Source organism: Hetaerina americana, unplaced genomic scaffold, assembly GCF_022747635.1.
Source record: "Hetaerina americana unplaced genomic scaffold, ioHetAmer1.1.p SCAF_14, whole genome shotgun sequence".
In the NCBI taxonomy this organism is placed as follows: domain Eukaryota; kingdom Metazoa; phylum Arthropoda; class Insecta; order Odonata; family Calopterygidae; genus Hetaerina; species Hetaerina americana.
In genome coordinates, this window is record NW_027286514.1 from 11,191,459 (window position 1) to 11,214,612 (window position 23,154).

A 23,154-nucleotide genomic window follows, 5' to 3' on the forward strand; every position below is an offset into this window, starting at 1 on the left:
ATTTCCTTCCTATGAGAATCATTCACTCCGAGACTTAACGGCACAAGATTCTCTAGAAGACCCGTCGAGAGAGCGCATGATGCAAGGCAAGGTTGAAGACCATCGTGGTGATGGTGATGCAAACCAAAATTGGGAAAAGTTGGCGCCGTCAAATATGGGTGACTGACAATGACACCGAGTTTCTCTCTTCATGTTCACTTGTGTTTGAAAACATCATGATGAATAATGGAGGTTTCCTCGTAGTCTGACACAGGGAATGAGTCGCTTTAACGTTTTAGTAAGTAATAACTCGCTCAGAAAGATGGTTAACGTACGAGAGAAAACGTTTTAGGTGGAAATGAAATAGCAAGCACAGGGAAATTCATCAGAGAAAGGTCGAAGAGCAATTCTGGCCGTGACATAAAGGAATAAGGAAAACAAGAGAACAGTGAGAGTTTGGCTCCTCGTTGACCAAAAACGAAAAGGATGAGGATATTTGAGCATGAAGCTAAATATGAAAATAAATTTCGTATGAATAAAATAATTGATACACTTTGACATTACTAGCTGCAGAAGAAGACTGTGTTTATAGGAATGAGAACTGCTCAATCATAAAGGAAATAACACTAGTTGAGTCAACGATGGACATTCAACTCAATGAAAACTTCGGTACAAAATTGAATTTAATACGTTAAGACCCATTCCACAAATTACTACACGACAGATTCTTGGCGTCTTTAACGTTTGTAGAGAACGCGAAGAGAAACAGAATTATATAGCATTAATTGGGTGAGAAAAATTGAACGCAAAAACATTGATTTTACCATCACGATCATCTTGCCACTCAGAACATGAACCACGAAACATACCAAATGAATTTTCCTTCATAAACAATGAAGAAACCACCATCATAAAGCGCAGAAAAAACTGGAGTGGGCGTTAGGAACCTGAACAGTAATGAATCTTGATAACCACGATTTTCGGCGAAACGATGAAGAGAAAATAAAAAGGGAGTTTTAGTTCGGACTATTACCAAGTTATTTCTCCCTCCATTAGTCACTTCCCTCGCACTGGGGGAGGGGGGAAGGGACCAAAAGTCTTAAAAGAGTCGAGACGGAGGAGAAAGACATGAAACAACGGGTGAGTAAACAACACTATGAACCAAACGTAATAAAAAGAAGTTACCACGAGACAGAGAGACGTAAACGGACGGAAGAATAGGGGACGTGGATATTTTACTCGTAAAAAGGGGTCGTGTGAAGAGAGCGAAGTTTGAGGAGCGGTGGGGGAGAGGGTAGCAGAGAAAGGTGGCCATCGCATCCTCGTCAAGAGAGAGGGGCGAGATGGAGATGCGGAAAATGACAGAAGGAGAAAGGGGGAAGGGAGGGGGGAGAGAGACTGACTGGGCAGGGGGAAGATGGATAGATCGATTACCCTCCTCTCCAAAACCCTCGCCGGTGACGTCAGTCTCCTCCCTCGAGATGGATCTAAGTGACTCATCCCGTTGATGTGAAGGGCAATTACGACCAATTATTAATGAGAGGTCGAGCGAGACTGCTCCAGCTCCATTTTTCTATCCGTCCGTCCGTGCCCCCTTCCCACAGCTCTCCCTTCCCAAGGAGCCCTCGTCCATTCCTCCTCCCTTATTCGTCACTGGCCTCTTCTTTATCCTTGTCCTTCCTTATCCTCTGTTTACACGCTCGAGACTGTCGTCGCTGTTTTTATTATTTTACCCGTTAAACCGGTCACTATGCGATTCTGTCGAGGAGAGGAAATTTTTGACGGCATCCCAATGATGATCCTCAAACAGAATTACTCTGTTTTGACTGAGGATACTTAAACAAAGCTCTCTTGCTCATATCCCATTAAATGTCTATAAGAAACCCCGTGATGAGCCGATAATGAGTGCGACCCATCCATAATATTTATTACTAGTATGATTGGTTAGGAGCCAAATAAGAAGGACACCATTCAAATGATGGGAATGTACAAATACAATTGCAGCCTGAATGTTTCGACAACTACTGGATGTATGTGTAACAACCCAATAGGAGACCTCATAATGATATATTCTGGTGTGCAAAAAATATCATCTGTCTCCCGGAGACTTCTGAGGAGGACGAAAATCAATAAGGCCATTCAAGATTTTAAAAATAAAATAAATACAATATTTAGTTACCTCCCGGCGTATTTGTTGAGTGAAATAAAAATGCATGCTTTCATAATTTTTTCGGGTTATAACATCGTGGAACCATTGTGATGTAAACATTCGACTGCTGACCTGGGTCTATACGCGAAAATGAGTAAATAAATAATAAAGGGTGAGTAATAAAGGGTGAATCATAAGAATACTTCCCAGATAAGCAAATTATGACTTCCTGGGTAGAAGAGCACTCTGGGAAAGGAACTGGACGCACCACCTTGACGTATACATTTCAAGCATTGTAGGGCTTCATACGACGTGAGCTCGATCGAGATCGTCATCTATTGGTTTACTTACATTCAGATTGACTCTAGGGTTTTATTATTTTGGCTATTAGCTTAATTTTATATGTTCTTATTTGTTTATATACCACTTCTCTGCTTTATTGTACCGGTGAACAGTCCATGCTACCACCAAGGTCATTTTGCGAGTAAGGTGATTAAGTATTCAGGGTGGCCGGATTGGATGACATTCTTGATCTGGGTGGGAAAAAATTGATTAATGACATATGACATTCCCGGAAAGAGGAAGGACGCTTTTTGTGTCCTCAAGGTCACTACCATCAACTAAAAACTGCCACTTCTTCATTATGAAGAGGTGGCAGTTTCTTGAATACTAAAAAGTGCTCTGTCCTCTACTTGGATAATTATTTTACACGCATTTACAAACGTAATTTAGCACACGAAAAAATATATTTTTGCCACTCGGTAATCCTGATGCGTATTGTAAGCCATGTTAAAAGAAAAGAACCGAATATTTACGTGATCGTATATTTAAGTGCATTGTACACTATATCATTAAACGAATCTCAAGAGATTACAAGTTTATTGCGTAGAATAGCCCATGAAAACTCGTTAATGGCACCCTTTATCATTAAAGAAAAATCAGCGATCATCTTCAATAAAATTTGGCCGACCTATCAAAGTGTTTTGCAAAAAAGAGACGCAGAACGAGGATAAATAGGACGCTCAGCTGAACTCTAAGAAAATATGAGCATTTGCGCCAAAAAAAGCATCAGCATAAATAGAGAAGCGTCATCTGTAAAATCACATCTGGTAATGACAACGACAGATGGTGAAGTATACATTGATTAGACAGAAAATCATCCCAGAAGTATAACATGCGTGAAGCCAAGCCTACAAGATTAAAACTTCAGTTAGATATCTGTCGCATTTGGCTCGGAACACATCTCGCATGGATTCGTTTCTTTGAGTGCTTCATACACAATGTAGTCAGACTCCACATCAAGAAATGGCAAACACAAGAGATTTATTTTCATTAAATGGGGATTGAGAAGATGAAGCAATACTTTCGTTTGGAAATGTGCCTATTTCACGATAAACCAATTGACAATACCAAGGCGAGACGTAATTTCCAAAACTTCGAGCCCCCGAAGAAACTGCTATTCATTAGAAACTGAATAAGTGTACAGGAATCATTTCAAAACCTATGATAGACACAGTATTTACTCTGAATTATAAATTTTTGATACTGCTAGGCGTTTGCTATCGTAGATACGATTTCCATTTCTATTAATTTATGTTAGATTTTCATATATGAGGATATGGGGGTGGAATATTCAGACCATTCACAAATGATACAACTGCCAAAAACACGAGGGTGGTCTGAGAAGTTTCCGACATCAAAAATTTCAGAAAAAATGTCTTGTATCTTTGTTAGGTCGGAAAATTTTCAGATCACCCATGTAACACGATAAGCTAGAATCAAATACTTAAAATTAATTCGTATTATCCAGAAAAAAACCCCGGCAAGTAAAATATAATTTTTTTTCTGCCCTATTTAAATATAATAATTTCTATCAGACAAACTGTTCCAAACATAGTCAAAAATAGGGTGTGCGTTTTACCAATTTAAGTTTTGACTTCATTCATCCAGTGTCGTGCTCAGCACGATTGGTAGTAAAAGCGTGGAGGGTACTAGCAATGAAATCTACAATTTTCCAGACTCTGAAGAGGCATCGTATAAAAAAGAAAAGTGTAAATATCGATTTTTATAATACATAATAAAAAATTTGCAATATTTTATTTTTAATTAAACTGTGACTTGTAACAATAAAGATCTATCCCAAAAGTATCGATTGAATCGATTGAAAAAAAATTAATTGCCAGAATTGATACATTCACTCAAAAGTCTTCGAAGTACGACACCATCCTTGTGTGTCCACAGAACGCTGCCAGTGGGTTTTCCCCGCCTCGTACGTCTTCTGGAAGGCGGCGCCCGGAATGCTGCTAAGCTCCCTCGTCACGGCCTATTGTAACGCTTCCACCGAGTCATGATGACGTCCTTTCAGTACGAATTTGAGTCGGGGGAAGAGGAAGAAGTCTGGTGGGCCATTGCCTAAAAATTTGGATCTTCACCCAAATGGTCCAGAAGCTATTGGCAGGTCCGCATGCAAGTTTCCTTTTGTTCGTCCAAGAGCACTCGCGGCACCAACTTCGGATACACCTTTCCCATGCCCATTTTTTCGGTCACAAGTCGATGTACAATACTTTAAGGGATGCCAATTTCATCAGAAATCATGCGAACACTTAACCTGCGATCCCTGTCCACAACAAAGCCTTCACTCCTGCAAGGTTTTTATCACTTTTTACGGTCAAAGGGCGCCCTGAACGTTCCGCGTCTTCAACATCTTCTCTACCCTCCCGAAACAACCTGTCAAAAATTACCAATCTATTCATGGAAATACCACCATAAGCTGCCTTGAGAATTACATGGTCTCTTTCCCGGTTTTACCCAGATTCACACAAAATGTGATGGTATAGTGCTGTTCCAATAACGGTTCATGAAAGAGCGCAAACGTTTTGCAAACGAACGATCTGCCCTCCGCAAAGACTTTGAACCAACTGCCGCCGGCCTCATATCTTTCCCGAGACTTCCCTTCCTCGAACCCAACCAAAGAAACCGCCGCCCTTCCGTCCGTCTATCCGGGAAAATATAAGTCATACTCTTTAGGTACATACCTTGTAATTGGCCTCTTAACTCAACCGATTATTTGCACATTACTTTCTTCAAAATTAATAAATGGACTGTAAACTGCAATATTGTTTTGTCTCTTCTTTATTACTATGAAAGATTTGACTAACTTAAATATAGAATTTCAATGAGTATAAAAAAATGAAATGTGATTTATAGTAGAAATAGTAGTAGGTGGAATGAATAATGGCGTTTTAATATATCTTTTCTCAACAAAATCGCAAGGTGAGATAACTTAATTCACTAAATGTTACTATGCAAAGAACATTTTTAGGAGTACCTCTCTAGTGCTAGAACTGACTGAAATAAAATTTCTAAAGCATTTGTTTAAAAGGATAACCTTTCATTATAACAAAAGGTCTTTAAAGAAATGAATTCCACTTATTTACATGCAACAATAGCAAATTCCACTTAGTAAAGAACAAATAATATCACTTCAAAAGTACTAATTTGTTCATGATTATGGTCAAATTCTGCCAAATCACGCCTGAGACTATGCAATTTTATCTTCCTTGGTTCTCTTTGATATTTTCGAAATACTTTGCAGCTTTGAACCGTATTTATTTCACGCCTCTGGTCTTCCCTCATCTTTTTGTGAAAGAGTAAATTAATGTTGAGTATTTTTAAATTTTAAAATTGTGTGAAGCAATCAAACTGGATAAAACAAATCACGTAAATGAAAAATGCCCATTAAAAATACTAATATCTATGGAAATTTGATCCTTATTCTCATGGAAATTATGGAATAAAAATTGAATCATTAATTTGGATCAATGTAGCTTGTTATAGCGCCAATATTCAACAAGGGACACGCCATTGGAAAGATCCCAATCAGTGTATTTCAGTATATACACATGCCACAGTATCCAAAAATGGGGACCGAAATGGCATTGAAAGATCCCTAAACTTCTCGTACCGATCCTTGGGTTCCACATGTTTTGAATGCCATTTTTCTGTCCACAGCACTAATTAGCTCCCGGTACGACTCCTGAATAAACGGTCCGAATTAGATATTTCCCAAAGCAGTGCAGTTACTTATCTTAAGTTTCTCTCAATTAACGGCAAGGTTGAAAAAATCACGGCACAAACAAAATTCCTACGCAGACTTGGCGCAAGGCATTAGCCAAGGTTTCAGCTGAGATAATATATGCCAAAAGAGGAACGAAAATGCCAACCTAGCTTCAGTCACCTCAATTAGCAGGGATAATAAGGCACTGCGACATTCCGCAAAGAGACGTAAATGCTGTGCAAATTGACTGGCTTCCTGTGCGCTACCTGAAACCACGCGTAGGAATGTAGTGTGAAAATGAAATGGAAATCCCACAGATAGGTATTCCCCAGTGATTAAACGTTTGTCAATAAATCAAATAAATAGGATGGTGTCTGACGATGATTCTTTCTTCGTAAACCACGATTACATTCTTTTCGTAGAAAGTATATCAGGAGGGTTTTGGGATGTTCGTTCTTTTAACCACCGCACAACCTACAGTGAATCGTCACTATGGTGTGCATAATTATAGAAAAAGCGGAAAAGAACACTTTATTTAGTTTAACATTTTTGTTTAGAATATAGAGAAATAAAGAAATATGCAAGCAAAAAAATACTTGGAGACTACCTATTCGGAAGTCCATTTCTCCTCTTATGCAAACATCGTCTAATATGCTATGGTTCCCCGTGCATTGTTCAAGTTTCAAAAGACTCGTGTCGGATAAATTTCAAAAGTCTTTGAGGACTCGTAAAATAAAACAAGCTTGTTACACGTACCTTAAATATTTCATATTTTATTTTCCAAATGTATGCATTAACGCGAATGAATAATTGAATTCATTATATACATTGACATTTGAGGGGAATAGTAATTCTAAATAATTATTAGGAGTTTATCACAATAAAAAGCCTATGGCAAAAACCTAATCGCAAGGAATGAAAAAGAAAGAAAAAACTAAACATATGATATTGTTGCTGGGAAAATACTGTTCATTAAGAATAAAAATAGGTAAAATGAATATGGGTATTTTAGTCATGAACAAATAAACAAAGTAATAAATGAAATTATTACAATTTTGTAGCGCCACTTACATTTCCCACTGACATTTCCTACTGGAAAATAAATATAAAATTACATAATTATGAGTCAGAAGAAAGAGTTTTAAGGGAATTTCTTTGCCACGAAATATACCTGATATTACGTATATTCAAATATATTTCCTTTGCAAATAAATGTGTGGAAGTGAAATAAAACCTTTTTTTAATACGTACACTCCACTCTTTTAGAAAAAGTTTTTTGCATGACCAAACTTCAGTTTCGACTGAATACGTTGAAAACTGAGTAGCGCAGTCAAATTAAAAAAAGCGAAGTTAACAAATTATTTTTTTTTCACTATGGAGAAATCCAGCAGAGCCAGGCCCTGAAACATACACCTACTCTAACCTCGCATAAGATACATACAGAGTAGATAAAGGGATTTCAGCTATATTTAACATTCAATTTTCATTACCATCTTCGCAACAGTACGGGTATCGGTTGGTTTCTTGGAATGGTCGACTATTGTGACAATATTTTTTAATCAAATCGTGGGCGATCATCACACCACTGAATGAATATCAGATGCGCCCATTCGACACCCAAAAGTAATCGGGACAATTGGTACAATGGTTCATCTCTTCGTCTTGCAACCCACTGAATCTCTCGCTTGCGTAATTTACGATCTCGTTGAGGGGGAAGCGGAAAAAGGACAACGACAGATATCTCTGCTTGGACAACCGCACATCCAGCACATTTCACTCACCCCTCCCTTTCCCCAAGCCACAGACATTTTTAAATTGAATTCTTTAATCACGTTTTGGCGACTCAGGGGAGAAGAAGAGGGACGAGGAGGGCATAGGGTGCAAGTGGTAGTAAAGCCAATGCTCTTTGCAAGCACCCTCTTATGAATTTAACCTCGCCTTATACGCTTCGATAGATATACCTGCGTTTTCTTTCGGCACATTTGGCGGCTAAAGCAATCCTTCCTGAGGGGATCATAATGGCGCAGTGACTAACGTAAAGGCTTCCAAACCGTGAGGGCCCGGGTTCGAATCCCGGAGGCGGGAGAGTTTTTTCAGTGGTATCTCGACCCCTATTTGAGGTGCTTTGTGGTGAGCACTTTGAGTGAGCACGACGTCCGTCGGATGGGATATTAAACTGCGAACCCCTTGGTGCGTTTCGTCAACAGTAAGCTGATGCCAATGCAGGGTTTCTCTACACCCTTTCTTTCCCATCCATCCCCAATTATGCAAATAACCTTAGCTGTCGGTCGCCTCCCCTAAAACTACTACTAGCATTCATCCGGTCTCCTATTCGTCATAATATCTGGTAAATGCATCCAGTATTTTCTTCAACCTCCACATTGAGTCATATGGGTAGATGTTGCTGACTTCAGTGGTTCTGGAAAATCTCTAGTTTTTCCTTTTCCGTGTGGCAATGTGACAAAGGATTTCATCGAAGTAGCCAGTCCAATGTGTAAGTTTCTTCTCGTAGGACTACAGGTACACTGCCTACCGATCGTAATCCTTCATGAAAATGTTGACCACTCAGGGAGAGAAAGGGATCTTAACTTTTCTTAATTCATCCCAACGATCGCCCAATACTGTGGAGGAGACCGCATGCGTCGGCATTCTCCCCTCCCCTCTCCCCTCCCAACATCGAACTGAGCTTGTGAATGCAAAGCGAGGGGAGCCTCCACTCGAGAGGAGTAGGGGAAAGGGAAGGGAAGGATTTGTTTCGAATTCATGCGCCCTGCCTCCACAACCCCCGCAAACCCTTCACTGTGGCCTTGTCACGAGGCCAATCTCTTACATTCTGGAAGCAGCGCAATAAGGTTTGACATTTATGAAGAACGTGCCTTATGAAGGTGCGAACGAGTCACTGGGTACTGAAATAGGGTGAAGAATGTCTCCAAGGCCTTTGAAATAGACACGATAATGAACCAACTCTATACGGAAAGTTTTCCATTCCGAGAGCAAGGTACTTCAGAGAATCGTGATTAATAAAAACCACATACCCTATTTAATGCCTAGTTCATATAATGTGGAATTTTTAGGGTTCGAATGAGAGATGAGACAACTGAAATATCTAATTGTAGGGCTAAAAAATGTATTTGTGAAACAATAAATCACGAGTTATTCACTAGTGATGTCCTTCATATATCGCTGCAGAAGCAAAATATCATGAGCCTAGCCTGAAAATTGTTTAAAAGTGCTGACAGCCTGCATGTATTGTAAGTTCCGAAAATATTTAATCATAAATTTGGATGTCTACTATTTTGAATAGCACAAACACGTATAATCGTACACTGGAGTTGTATTGGTGATAAAATTCATTTCAATAGGGAAAGATGTCAATTAAATGAGCAAAACAACTATCGACTGACATACGGATGACCTGTAAGTATCATCTGAAAAAAAAGTTTGAAAAAATTGATTTTCCACTCAAATGTTTTCTACCAAATTAGAAAAAATGAATCAGCTTACATATTGTTCCTGTTAATACAGCATTTGAACTCCGCACGAAAACGTACAGCATAAAGAATGACTAACGACAGGCCATCTGAACAGCACATGGAAAAAATTACTCCCACCGATTCCCTTTTATCACCGATAATTACTTTGTTAAATCTTCCAATTGCAGGGTTCTATTCCTTTTTACGTGCCAATCCCAAGACTTATTGGTTAAAGTAACATATGCAAGGGTAAAAACGTAATAAAAGTTTAAAATCCAGAATTATATTAACATTTTCCTTATTCATATTCGATTGTGGAATTTTCCATTAGCCTCAATTGTTTTCCGCTGATCTAATAACATTCCATAGAACTGATCACCCACAACTGTATTTTCCCATAAAAGTCCTTGGCTATTGTTGAAGACTAACGAACCATAAAATTATCACTATACCAGCGAAATGAAAACAAATAATTGCTCAAGCGTTGAAATGTATTCACTTATATTCGATGCAAGAAACACGACACTGCTACCTTAATGAGGGTTATGTCAGTTCATTAAGAAGAGTTTACGTCTAGTGGATGAAATTCCCTACAATTTAGAAAACTTGAGACTACTAACACATAAGTAGCTAAATATCCTTTCGTGACATTCGTTAAGGTACGTTATTTTTTTCGTGGAAGCAAACTTCCATTCGCGTAATTATCTAATGTTATTACACTGTGAGGCAGATTAATTGCGGTTAAACGATTTGAACAATGTCAAAATGATCCAATTTAAATCACTCAGAAAAAGAAACATAGACATCCGAAACACCTATTAGAGGAAATTACAGAAAAGTTGGGGACGAAAAAATTCTAGAGCTAATTGAACCTCGCTCCGAAGTGCGCTTCATGGTCACCAGACTCAAATTAACTTTGAGGACATTGGTTAATTAAATGACTTCCAGCAAATGAAATTTTTAATTCCAGAGGTTCTGACACAAAGGGCTAAAAGTAATGGATACATTTTGATATTCTACGGATTGTTTAAAAGGAAAAAAATCAAATTTACATACCTTTCGCGTAGATAAGAGAAAAAACACCAAAAAATGAATTTCCGTGGCTGAGATGGCGGATACATTAACGCAGCATTTCACTTTTGAGGACTATTAACCACTCATTAAGATGAATTTACTTGAATGCAGCAAACAATAAATAATTCAATTGCTAGGTTACAGGACGGTTCTGACATTTTCCCCCCTTGGAGAGCAAACAGTTTATTTAATGAAAAACTTATGGAAGCCATTCTTTACCAGTTCATTTACAGAGCGAACGAGGATATAATAGAAGTAGCCAGCAGCCACTGATAATTTCAGTGACTATGCCATTTTAATTTATTCATTATGTCGGCCTATATCAAAAGCGATTCAAACGTTAAATTATTTTCCTAGGGTATCACTTTAAATTCAACAGGATTTAGTTTTTTTAGTTCCATAAGGAAATATGAAACTTGTCAAGTCTTGCGTCTGGAGAGTTGTTTTCACACTGAATTAATTTATACACTGAACGAGGGAATGTCCAAAATACCAAAAACCGGCTAGTCTTGACACTTTGGAAAGCTAACAAATCAATACCATGAGAAGATTTAAATCCTTACAGCTATAAGATATTGACTGATTTTTAATGGAGATGAATAAATATCAGGGCTACACCACGATACGCAGTTGCTCCTCACGACGAATCATTCTTGTTTCATTTTTTATTATTGGGTAATAGTATTTTCACTTCAATAGCTTATAATCGATTGCCATGTTCAAAATAAAATTAAATTTGATGGACCGAGAAATACATGAAAATGTCACCATTAAAACAACACTTTTAATAAAATGTATAATGAATGAAAGTAATTAAATATTGAGTTTAACTACAAATTTATTTACTCTAATCATTTCACTGCTTATTCAACTTTCTCATTAGACCTTGAACGTACACTTTGATATAAATTTCTTCGCTTCTAACTTACAAATATACACTACTAAACATACTAACAACAAACAGAAAGAGTAACCATAGATGGAATTAGTTCAAATGCAGCAGAAGTTACTTCAGGTGTTCCCAGAGAAGTATTATCGCACCTCTTTTATTCCTACTTTACGTTAACAAGATTGACTCCGTCGTCACTAGTAAGATACGTTTATTTGCCGATGATACAGTGGTTTACCGTGACATTGAAGATAGATCAGCTTAATCAGATGACCTCAATACAATACAACGCTAGTGCGACACTTGGCAATAAGAATTAGGCTTAAAAAAGAGCATAGTCATAATTTTTTGGAAAAGGAGCAATTACCTCCCGAACACCTACTGCATCGGGAACACCGAAATTGTATGAGTAGACTCGATTTAATACTTAGACGTTACCCTCACTCACGACCTCTCATGGGAGAAACGTATACGGGGAATATGGGGACAAGCTAACAAAAGGTTAGGATTTACTAGAAGAGTACTGGGTAAATGTGATGAAAAGGTCACATGAAATGATATATTTCCCTGGTTAGACCTCATTTAGAATATGCTCCAAGTAATGACTAATTCTTACGAAGTTGGATTAATTGCCGAATTGGATCACATGCAGCGTAGAGGAGCTAGATTTGTAAAACTTTGTTATTATAAACTTAGTAGCATATCCAAAATATTAGAGCAGCTAGGCTGTGAATCACTTACGGAGTGAAGGTTAAATTACAAATTTAAGCTTTAGCATAAATTGGAAGGGCGTCTCTTTAGCAATGGTGTTAAAAATGTATTATTACCCCCATCGTACTACGGTAGAGACGGTCATGTCAATAAAATTAGAGAGATTAAGTATAGAACAGATAGATTTAAGATGCCATTTCTTCACGAAGGATAAGGAAACATAATATCATTATCCGACCGCGGTAGGTCATATTCGGGTAAAACTCAGTCTAGTGTGTATTCTTCCCCTGCCACATACCCCAGTGGTGGCTTGCAGGGAACATAAATACATAAATGTCCAGTTTATCATACCGTTTGCATATTGTTATGCTCTTCCCTATCGGGGAAATTGAAAAACGTTTTCGTTAACCATGGCAACAAACAATATAGTCCGCTTTTTGAAGATCCATGACATTTCCATTCATTCCTAGGCCTTAGTGAAATAATAATAAATAGGATTGGTACCATCAGTCAGTCATCTTAAACATCACTCTCGGTTTAGAATATCAATGTAGGGGTTCGATGCGATGATGTTTTCCTCTCCTCTTAATTGTGACGTTAGACACTTTTCTCGGTTTTCCCAAAATCAACGACGTACCAAAACTTTTATCCCATGCCCACAATGCCTCACGGTGGGGCATGATTAGAAAATTATAGCATGGAAATTGACATACAACTAGGGAGTGACTGTTTTCAACCGACACGGTCAACACGCCTGACAAAAGGGAAAATCGGTGGCGGAAGATGAGGAAACGACGAGGCAATTATGTGTCTACGCTTTCGCAGCAGGGGTTTGGGCTGACGACGCCAAAACAGCGTGAGCACATATGTTTGTTTTCGTCCTAAAATAGCTCATACCCGCACTTTGCAACTTTTACACAAAATTATCGCGATATATTGTTTTTCATATCGTAAATGAAACAACGTACTATTTGGCCATCAGAACGCGGACATGAATTTTTTTTTAATGATTCCGAACTTATTACAGACTTAAGGTAAGTCACTTCCTCTGGATTAATACTGATAGCAACATAATACTGACTGAAATAGAGTCTACAAGTAAGATAATAATCGCGAAGTGTCTTTATTCCCTTTAATCATCCAATTGCCCAATGTCTTAATTACTCTCCATCACTTTTCAAGCGTGACATTACACTCTGGCCATTTAAGGTGGATTTTAAGGAGTTAATCAATACTATTTATATTACATTAATCAACGATAAATCTCAACAACAAATTAGAATATAACACTATTCTGCTCACTCAACACTGAAAATTTATCTGAATTACGACCATATCATGTGCCAACCTCCTAGTTACCCTACAACTCAAGTGAGGAATGTCCGTTTCCCATAGTTTCATTGAAAACATTGGCAAGCCGCTTTGATTCGTCTTGATGAGTAGTACAAATGATGACATATCATGAGTACTAGGGATGCAGAAGTGTGAATTCTTTGATGATGCTGTAATTTTGTACAATAAACTATTCTTAAGGTGTAAGCAAGCCGAAAGCCAAACAGATTTAAGTCAGTCGTGTTATTATCTCCATTACTTACACATATACGTCGTACACTTAACGTGCACTATTGCGGGATTTCTTTCTTCCATTTCCATACCAAAAATCATGTAACAAATTAAATTCTGCGTCAAAGGACAACCTTTATAGCTTTTTTAGTAAAAATAGAATATAATATTCTACATCTTGCATCACAGCAGCGCTAACAATGTAGCTGTACTAGAACAATGAACATAAATTCGGCGGTTTTCGAGAAAATTAATGCGGTATTGATGAAATGGCCAAGGCATGACTACTGATACCCAAAGACATAAAGCTACCTCCCGTAAATAAAACAAATAATCCTTTCGGATTACTAACAAACCGTTGACAAGCGCATGCACCGTCTACAATAGACGCGCACGGCATCCCTTCGCAATGAGGCTTCTCCGAAAACCTCGCCAAAAGCTGCCAAGCGAGAGCGAAATCTCCCAACAGTCCACGCGTCTCGTTTCGCAGCGGAAACGCTTTCCTTTTCATCCTCGCGAGGAGCATAGTACTTATATGCCCTCCAGATGACCTTTTCCTCAGCCGACTTCCACCACTTACCCATGGCCGCCGACGCACGCCGCCTATTCCAGCGTTCACTCCCTTTGGAGCGCCCCCTCCTCTCCCTTTGCCGCTCTTCTCCCCCTCCCCCCGCCCCTATCCCCTAGAGCGCCCCCCGGAGAGATGGACACGTGGTAGGCGGCATAAAGGACGTCGACGCAAACCGAAATAGAAATGGCAGAAAGCTCCTCGTCTCCTTCTTTTATCCCCTAATTTTCGGCAGACGTCTCGCCAGCCATCGCCAAAGAAAGAACTCGAAAAACATTCCGTGGCTTTCTTTTTTCAATTCCCTTCTTCTCTTCGAATCCTTTTAAAACGCCTGGTACAATGGGACACGAGAGAGGGGCTTCTTTATCGCACTAGGGTGTGCTCCTTCCGCTCTCAGCTTCCTCTTTCTAAATAGTTCTCCAGAACAAAGGCGCTTGAGTGAGGACCGAGGGTGATGGCGAAATTCGTAACCAAAATAGAAAATCATTCAACTGATCGCAATGGAAGCTTTTCGCTCACCGCACAACGATTAAAAATGGGGGTTGCAACAGACAGTGACAAAATAGTTTCATTTCTTTTATCATAATCTCAAAAGAGGGGCAGGGTCATAATCCCGACGTAGGAAAGTGTTTAAGATACATTACGATCCTTAGACAGATGAAGAGTAATTGTCGTTCAAAATTTTATCAGTCGGGGAGGGGGGGTGTTGAAGTGCGACCTTTTTGCACCTTTCATTCAGGCACTGCGCTGATACCGACGCCAATTCATTTTCTCCTCCATCCTCTGTAAGATCACCAAACATTACACCGCTACAAAATTACCAACCTAACCCTAATGGTGCATATGACTTCAGCTGTCGGTCGCCTCTCCTAATACAAATGAATAATGCATTACATTAGGTTAGTCTGGTGGTAAATCACCCTTAATTCAAAATTCGCTTCTTAGAATTCCGCCCAGGTGGTTGGCGGTTGTGCTTCAGGGACAATTGATGTCACGAAAAATAGACCTTAGGCATTTGGCAGGAATAAAAGTTCAACGCTCCCCTCCTCCTTCAGAGCTCGAAGGATACAAAATGCTAAACTTGGAGATATTTTCCCTCACAAACTTAATGAACTGTGAGCATTTCGGGGACAAACTAGGTACCATTTCAAAAGCACAGGATGGGAGATTGAAAGTGAATTTAGGGTAAAACATTCAATATCATATAATAAACTCTAACATAATTTTGCATCCTCGATTTCGGATCACCAACCATGAAATTGGAATGCGGTAGCAGGTTATTCGATACAATTAATATTCTTTCAATGATTTTTCCGATTAATTTTTAAGGATCATTTTCTTGGTGCGTCGACCATAACCTATCCTGTCCTGGTTATCCACAGGGCACGATAATATAAATAAGTTGCCGGAGAATATTACATTGACGGACAGATGTGTCGAATTATATTTTATACAACTAACTATCGCGTTGCATATTAAATATATGCTTAACACAGAAATGAAAAGGGAGTTTTAAATTAAGTCTTCATAGGACAAGAAACTAGATGCTACTCTATCATTTCAAATCTTGACGTTAATTGCGAATACAGTAACGTCTTCCAAATAAAAGGCAACTTAACGTGTGCGCTTATTTTTCCTATAGATAATATGCGTAACATAATTATCAGGGCACTACAAACTATGAATTGAGCGAACGGTAACTACGGCCGTATGAATATTATGGGAAGAGTCAACCCCAGCCGTACTCTTATAAATGGGCCCATTTATAAGAGTACGGCTCGGGTTGACTCTTCCCATAATAGCACTACAAAATAGTTACTGAAATCAACAATTAAGTTTGGAAGCACATCTGATCTTTTTAAAAATGTTCGCATGGAACATTAATTAATCGACGAAAGTCACGGGGTATCACCTCAGATATGCAATTTTGAATAAAATACCTTAGTGTCAGGGAAACTACTCACGTGATCGTTTTATTTGCTAAATGACATACGAATGTACACTTCGTGTATCCCAAGAGACTTTGCACGATTCGTTTGCAAGGCGAACAGACGGTACAATGGGAAAAGAAACAAGAATTGGCAGATGGCAATCTGAACTCTAAGATGAAAAAATTTACATAATAAAATAAAGAACACATTCATATAATAAGAGCATTCATGAAAAAATATCATACATGAGCGGTTAACATTTTCATATCGTCATTTTCCATATATATTTTAAGGTTACACTGGACTCTCCGAAAACAGAGTGAAATCCTAATTTCGACAGGACATAAACGTACCGCACGATAAAATATAAATCAATTAAGGATAATAAATGCGATCTTACCTTTGGTGAAGTGAGAACACTGCTTTTGGCTCACGACTGATACCAGGGATTTTCTCAGGTCCGTCAACTTCCTAAAACAAGAACAAAAATACGTGAACTTTAAACAGCGAAGACTAATTAATGACCATCGAAAGAGTAATGAACGAGAAAAATCTTACAAAAACACTTATCTTCTACGTCAGATATTTGTCAGAAATTTTCGTAAATGAGCTCTGAAAAATTTCAATCATATTATACAGGGTTCGTCCGGAAAATAAGTGTACTGAGGAAAAAAAATTTATTACACTTTTACATATCTTAAGCTAATATTCCTCAAAATAGGACCCTTGTGAGTCGATACGCTTGTTCCAGCGGCGTTCCCATTCCTGGAACGCTCCCGCGAAGGCATCATCGGGAACCTCTCGAAGACTCGTCGTCGACCTCTTCTCTGCCCTCCACGAACATCTTGTGCCACCGAAAGATCATGTTTCTGGACATGGCTGACTCCCCGTAGGCCTGGTTAATCATACCGACAGTTTCGGTAGACGATTTCCCAAGCTTTACCGCAAATTTGATGGAATAACGCTGCTCCAAAAACTTCGGCATCGCGTTCCGTGACGTGGGTGGAGCGTGGAGGTTCGCGTTAACAGAGCTCCTCACTACACAACAGCTCAGAGCCGACTGCCTTTTTCAGCGTCGCTTGCCAACATACCCCCCTCCAATCGCAGCCCGTCAGAGCGGTGCTGGGCGCGCCTGGAGCGGCGCGCCCAGCCCAGGAGTCAGTACACTTATTTTCCGGACGGACCACGTTCCACCGAAGACCACGTTCTCAAATGAACTTTGCGCCGACAACATACAGCACTTATTTATATTTATTTAATCTATGAGATAATGAGACATTATTTATGGCTCTTTGTAATGAATATCTTCCCAACATAAAATTTAAATAAAACGGATTAATAAGACATAATAATAATAACTGTATTTTTACATTAGTTTACAAAATTATTTAAATAAACTGACTGTTGCATAGTTCCCATACCAAAAGTTATCATTTCAAACGGCAATAACCATGGGCACAAAATAAAACGACTGAATCAGTTTAAGCCTCCTCGTCCCTGGCCATCATACCCCCCTCACAGAAGTTGAAGAAGCAAGCGCCTCACGCATATGCAACGTGCGCATAAGCTTAGCAAAGCAGGTCACGGAACCTAAAATATTCACAGGGGTTAAGCATCGCGGGGTCACCAAGCTAAGAACTAGGGGTCTCCAGTCCTCGATGGACCCTAGGAGGTCATTAGACCAATGTTGAACTTTCTTCAATGCCTATAGCGATTAGAGGCTATACTTCACCAAAAAGTCGGGACCTCTGAAATTTAATTGATCTCATTCATCCGTATTACGTGCGTTTTTCCCTAAACCCTTTTTGAATAATATTATCGAGGATTGAGAGAAGGTAAAGAAAAAATGCAATCAAAAACCTTGGTTGAATACCGCAGTGGAGCCATTTAAGTCGACACATTAAAATCATCATTACCTTAATTAACGAGCCTTTTGAGGCAACTCATGGGCTTTCATCGCTGCATTAATACGCCTCTACATATACACTTGCCATTCACCAAGAGAAAACAGGCGCCATAGAGGAACAAATAAGAAGTCTAAAATAGCCCGTTGCGTAGGCACTTATACAGGTATTGTGTTGATATTTTACGTTAAAAGCTAAAGAGGGTCACCATTACTTTGGCCTACCAAATCTTCGTGAGATATTTACGAAGAGGATTTTTCAAAACCACCCTTTCCTACTACGACTAGGAATTACTTGTACATTTCATTGGTTTGTAAAACTGCCTATGAGAAAAAATCCCCGTTCTTCTTAACAAGCAATTGTTAAAGTTAAGTCAGATTCAATGGTGCTCCAATTATAATAGTTTTAAAACAGAAACGAGAAGCGGTTGGTTGGTGAAACGAATGGTGGAAGAGTTTAAATTATTTAGAAAAAAAATCATTGCATTTATGCACCATCTCTAATTCTTATATATTGCCACTGCTTCTGAAATTGGAGGTGTTCGTGATCGAAGTTTTTATAAGGCAATGAGATAAGAGTTGTTCTAGCAGCATTATGATTATAAATATAAGTTTTGAAGAATATAAAACAGGTTCGCCAATACACGGAACTGAGAACGCAAATCACCCAAGCTGTTTCTAAATAAAAAAGATGATGCATGAAATTTTAAAAGTAATTTTACACTTGACCTTGAGAAATCGGTTCACGTTGCTTCTCTTTTATCATTTAATTTGTAATTTGACTCTTGGAATGAATAAATCATTTTTTTAGTGCGCTGATAATTTAGTTTTATAACAATGTCTATTTTTTCTGATAGCTTCATTATCTATGAGAGTCTCTAGGATCAATCAAGTCAATGGATTTGAAAACAAGCTTGATCGCATAAAGTTCCATTTAAATGGCGTTCAATGTTCGTTATTGACGAAAGTGAATATGCTACTCCCTGAATCAAAGATTAGTGAATTGCAAGGCATCACTTTCTGTAAGAGAGGATCTGAAAGGTTAAAGGACGAAATATTTGAATGACGGTTTCTTCGACTAAATTTAAATATAAACGCCGACTTCTGTCTTCAAGCGTTGACTGAAAGAACTAAGATAAATTTAAGAAGACAATGGATATTATAAACAAACATACAACACCCATGAAAGATCTGGTGCTTTCCCGGCGTATTAGTTGGGTGAATTCTTCTCGGGTCTTCCACCGGGTCAATGGCTCCAGAGCTGCCAAGGAGCAGCTATGGAGCCATTGACCCGGTGGAAGACCCGAGAAGAATTCACCCATACAACACCCAGTTATTTTAAATTCAAAGATGACGGCCTACTTTTGTTGCTTCAATAACTTTCATAAGGATTTGGTGAAGCTTCATTCGTCCCATAATCATAATTGGTACCAATTAATAAAATGCTCTTTTTTCGAAATTGTTTGAACACCCATAATATTAAACATGGCACGTGATTTAATAAAGAATATAAAATGTCTTTAAAAAGCATCTCTACATACACAACGGGTGAACGACATTATAATACTTCATTACTTGGAAAAATGACCAACATTCACGAGCCCATGGATGTAAGTGCTCATCTTCAATTATTGACAGAATCAGCTGAAGTGGCGTTACCTAACACCATCGTATTATTGGTAGTCCATCGTAATAGGGCATGTTTTCGATGGATCCAATCAATATACACCATTGTACTTTCAATCTTTGACTGATGTGGCCAAAAATACCCTTATATTCGATACTACAACTGCAATAATTCGTTCTTCAATTCACTTCTCAGCATCTCCTGCATCCACTTGTCCCGTCCTCACATTTCTCCGAAGGAAAGGTTTAAACAAACCTTTCCTTCGTTTTTTCGAAAAAATATTCGTTTATTTTCCTTTCAATTTTATTTTTTCCATTCTTATCCACACATACATCAAAATCCTCCAATCCAATCTTATCATCAAAGACCAAATTTCCGAGTCATAGAAAACTAATAACTTACGAGGAAGATGTAAAAAAATTTGACAGAAAATATAATAGCGATCAATTTTCGTTAGTAGCTTCAAAATCATCATCACGAGTCACCAATTCAAGGATTGATTCGAAGCAGCTCTCCAAACTATCCTGTTTCCTGCCAATCTCCTCCTGTAAGCCCTTCATAGCTCCTTGTACTGACATTTTCCATTACCTGCTTCCCGTAGTTCATCCTAGGTCTTCCTCTGCAATTCTTCCTATCCTTCAATTATGATCTCCAGTGAACTATCGTGTTTAAGCATATGAATTTCCAATCAATTTCCCACTTCTTCTTCTTGTGCTTTCCATACGCTTCTGTCTTCACCTGCTCTTCGAAATACTTTTTTATTTTGTCTATACATTTTATATTGATCGTTTCACAGCAGCAACAAATCTTCCCCGGCCTTCTTTCTCCCCTGCTCATATCGTCTACGTCTTGCATCCGAAAAAAGAGGACAAAATATGTAATTCTTGAATAGTCTTTTATGTCTTTGCAAGTTTAATTTGCTGCTGGCAGTTGCTTGTTCTAACAGAAAGGTTTATTAATAGAAATGTTTTACAATAAAGTGGCTGGGAAGCAATCAATTCCTCAAAAACATTTCTTTTATCATTAGGAATTCACACGCTGTGTGCATTACATTTATGAGTAAATACTAAAAATATTTTCAATTATGTTAAAATTCTAAATTCTAATCTCAAATCTGAAGCATTAAAACCATCACCATACACCATACTTATCGTCGTAGTAATATTGAAAAATCTATAGGTGGGAATGGTTATACTTGTATGCTTCCAAAAACCTGAAACTGCTCAACTGCTAATAACCAACCATTCATTCCTAGTTCTGATTCAATATATTAAGGAATGGCGACTCATAGTTCACGGAAGCGGTTTTTGGAGAGCAAATGGTTGTGCTTGCGAAGAATAATAGCTCATTGCCACTTTAACAATACGAGGAGACTAATAAACCTAATGAAGCTATCCCATACGAAATGTGATCATCATATCAAAAACATTTCAAAGGTAATCTGAATTCCCAAGGAATACGAATACGAGGTGTGGAATTAAGTGGAAGAGGAATTGGAAATAAGTTCATGGCGATAGGAATTCACTTACATAATAGCGTTACGCAATAGAGTACGAGTATATCGATAAATATTTCTCTTATGTCATCACGCTAAGTGAATGTCGTCCACGGTGATTAACAGGCGTCACAAAAAACGTCAGGTAAGGAATTAGATGATGCTATTTTGCTTATCAGATGACGGGAGAAAGACAAATGGGCTTTAATCATCCTCTTGCTGGAAAAGTTTTTCATTTTTGTTTTCAATGATATATCATTTTGCATTCTTTCCCGAATGTTGTACATGCAAACCATTATTTGCTAATAAAACAGTTGTGAGGCTTCGTTACTGGACTGGAGTTTTTCTAACTCAAAGAGTTTTACCGTTCACGTCCAGAATATGTTTTCTTTAAGTCAAACGCGGATGAAATATGAATATACGACTAGTAAACGATAAATGATGGGAGTCTTCACCTTCTAAGGTATCGCAATTTTTTTGGGGAATGAGAGTAGATAGATAGATGCGGTTGAATTTAAAATACGCAGACACAATTTATGAATAGAAAAAAATGTGATGGCTGCACCACACGTACATTGCATAGGAGTTTTAAAGTTGAGTGAGAAATATTTTCAATATTTGAAACGGCGCCATTTGGGGTACAAGAACAGCATGTTCCTTTGAATTCGTTTTCTTTACGCGCGTGGTTTAAATCCCATCGAAATACGTCATTAATTAAGTGAGACGCGCGATGATGAAGTCATCTGAAAAATCTGTGTTCTTGGGTGAGATATCATAAAGACCGGACGTCGTGTGACAACCCATGAAGCCTTGGCCACGGACCATAAGCAATTTTCCAGTTCGGAAAAGGGATTTCTACAGAAATATTCTCGGCGGTCATGGAATCGTACAATGGTGGTTATAAAAATGATTCTGTGCAGAGGGATCTTATGTTTAAAAGTAACACAGGTTTCAACATGTTGGTGTGAGCAGTTGGTAAGAAAAGAATTAGGGGACCTTAACGTTTGACGACACCCTGTACAAAAATACTAACAGCCGACGCCCGGATAGTACGAAAGAATTACGGCTTCGTGGTGACCTATAAATCATGCGTTACAACGAAATCAAAATGTCATCACGGTTCGGAGTGGACTGAATGATTTTCAATAAGAAAAGGTCCACGCTCTCGATTGAACGACGACTGGTAGATTTTCCCGGACGTCTAACTCGGACGATAGCATTTACCCACGGCGCACTACCGAAAGGAAAGGGGGCGGCTTGCGTCATTGAAAGAGCCTCTCTCGTCGCGCGCAAGCAAAGAACTCGGCTCGAGAGCGGGGGAGAAGGTCACGAGCGGCGAAGCAAAATTAATGGGGAGAGTAGCCGTGTTCCGGGATGAGAAGTCGACGGAAGGACGAGTAGGGTTTTGACAAGAGCAATGCTGGAAGCCAGATGACAGGGCAAGGATATCCTAACTAAATATGGGGGAGGGTTAGATAAATAAACCGTCAAGGTTGCCGTGGAAAGCAGGGTAGGGAGGACGGCAGGGGAATACAATGTTATACGCGCAGGAAAATCAAATTCCAACACCTTAGAACACAGCAGATCATGGGACTGAGTACAGAAAATTATATCGAATCTGGTTTTATTTCAACATAATATGAAGCTGGAATTGCATCAATAATGCAAGCAATGTAACTGATGATTATACAGTTTAATGTCATGATTCTATGTAGCACTGCAACGAGAGACTATT

General features: G+C 38.7%; 1 protein-coding gene across 3 annotated transcripts in view; it reads right to left on the minus strand.

Moving 5' to 3' along the window:
• Positions 1-23,154, minus strand: part of LOC139686330 (peroxisomal leader peptide-processing protease-like) — a 516,420-nt gene that overhangs the window by 120,719 nt on the left and 372,547 nt on the right. For all 3 annotated transcript variants that reach the window (XM_071583496.1, XM_071583497.1, XM_071583495.1), the window contains one exon: positions 16,795-16,865. In XM_071583496.1, coding sequence (XP_071439597.1) covers positions 16,795-16,865 — 71 coding nt within the window. The remainder of the gene's footprint in view (positions 1-16,794; positions 16,866-23,154) is intronic.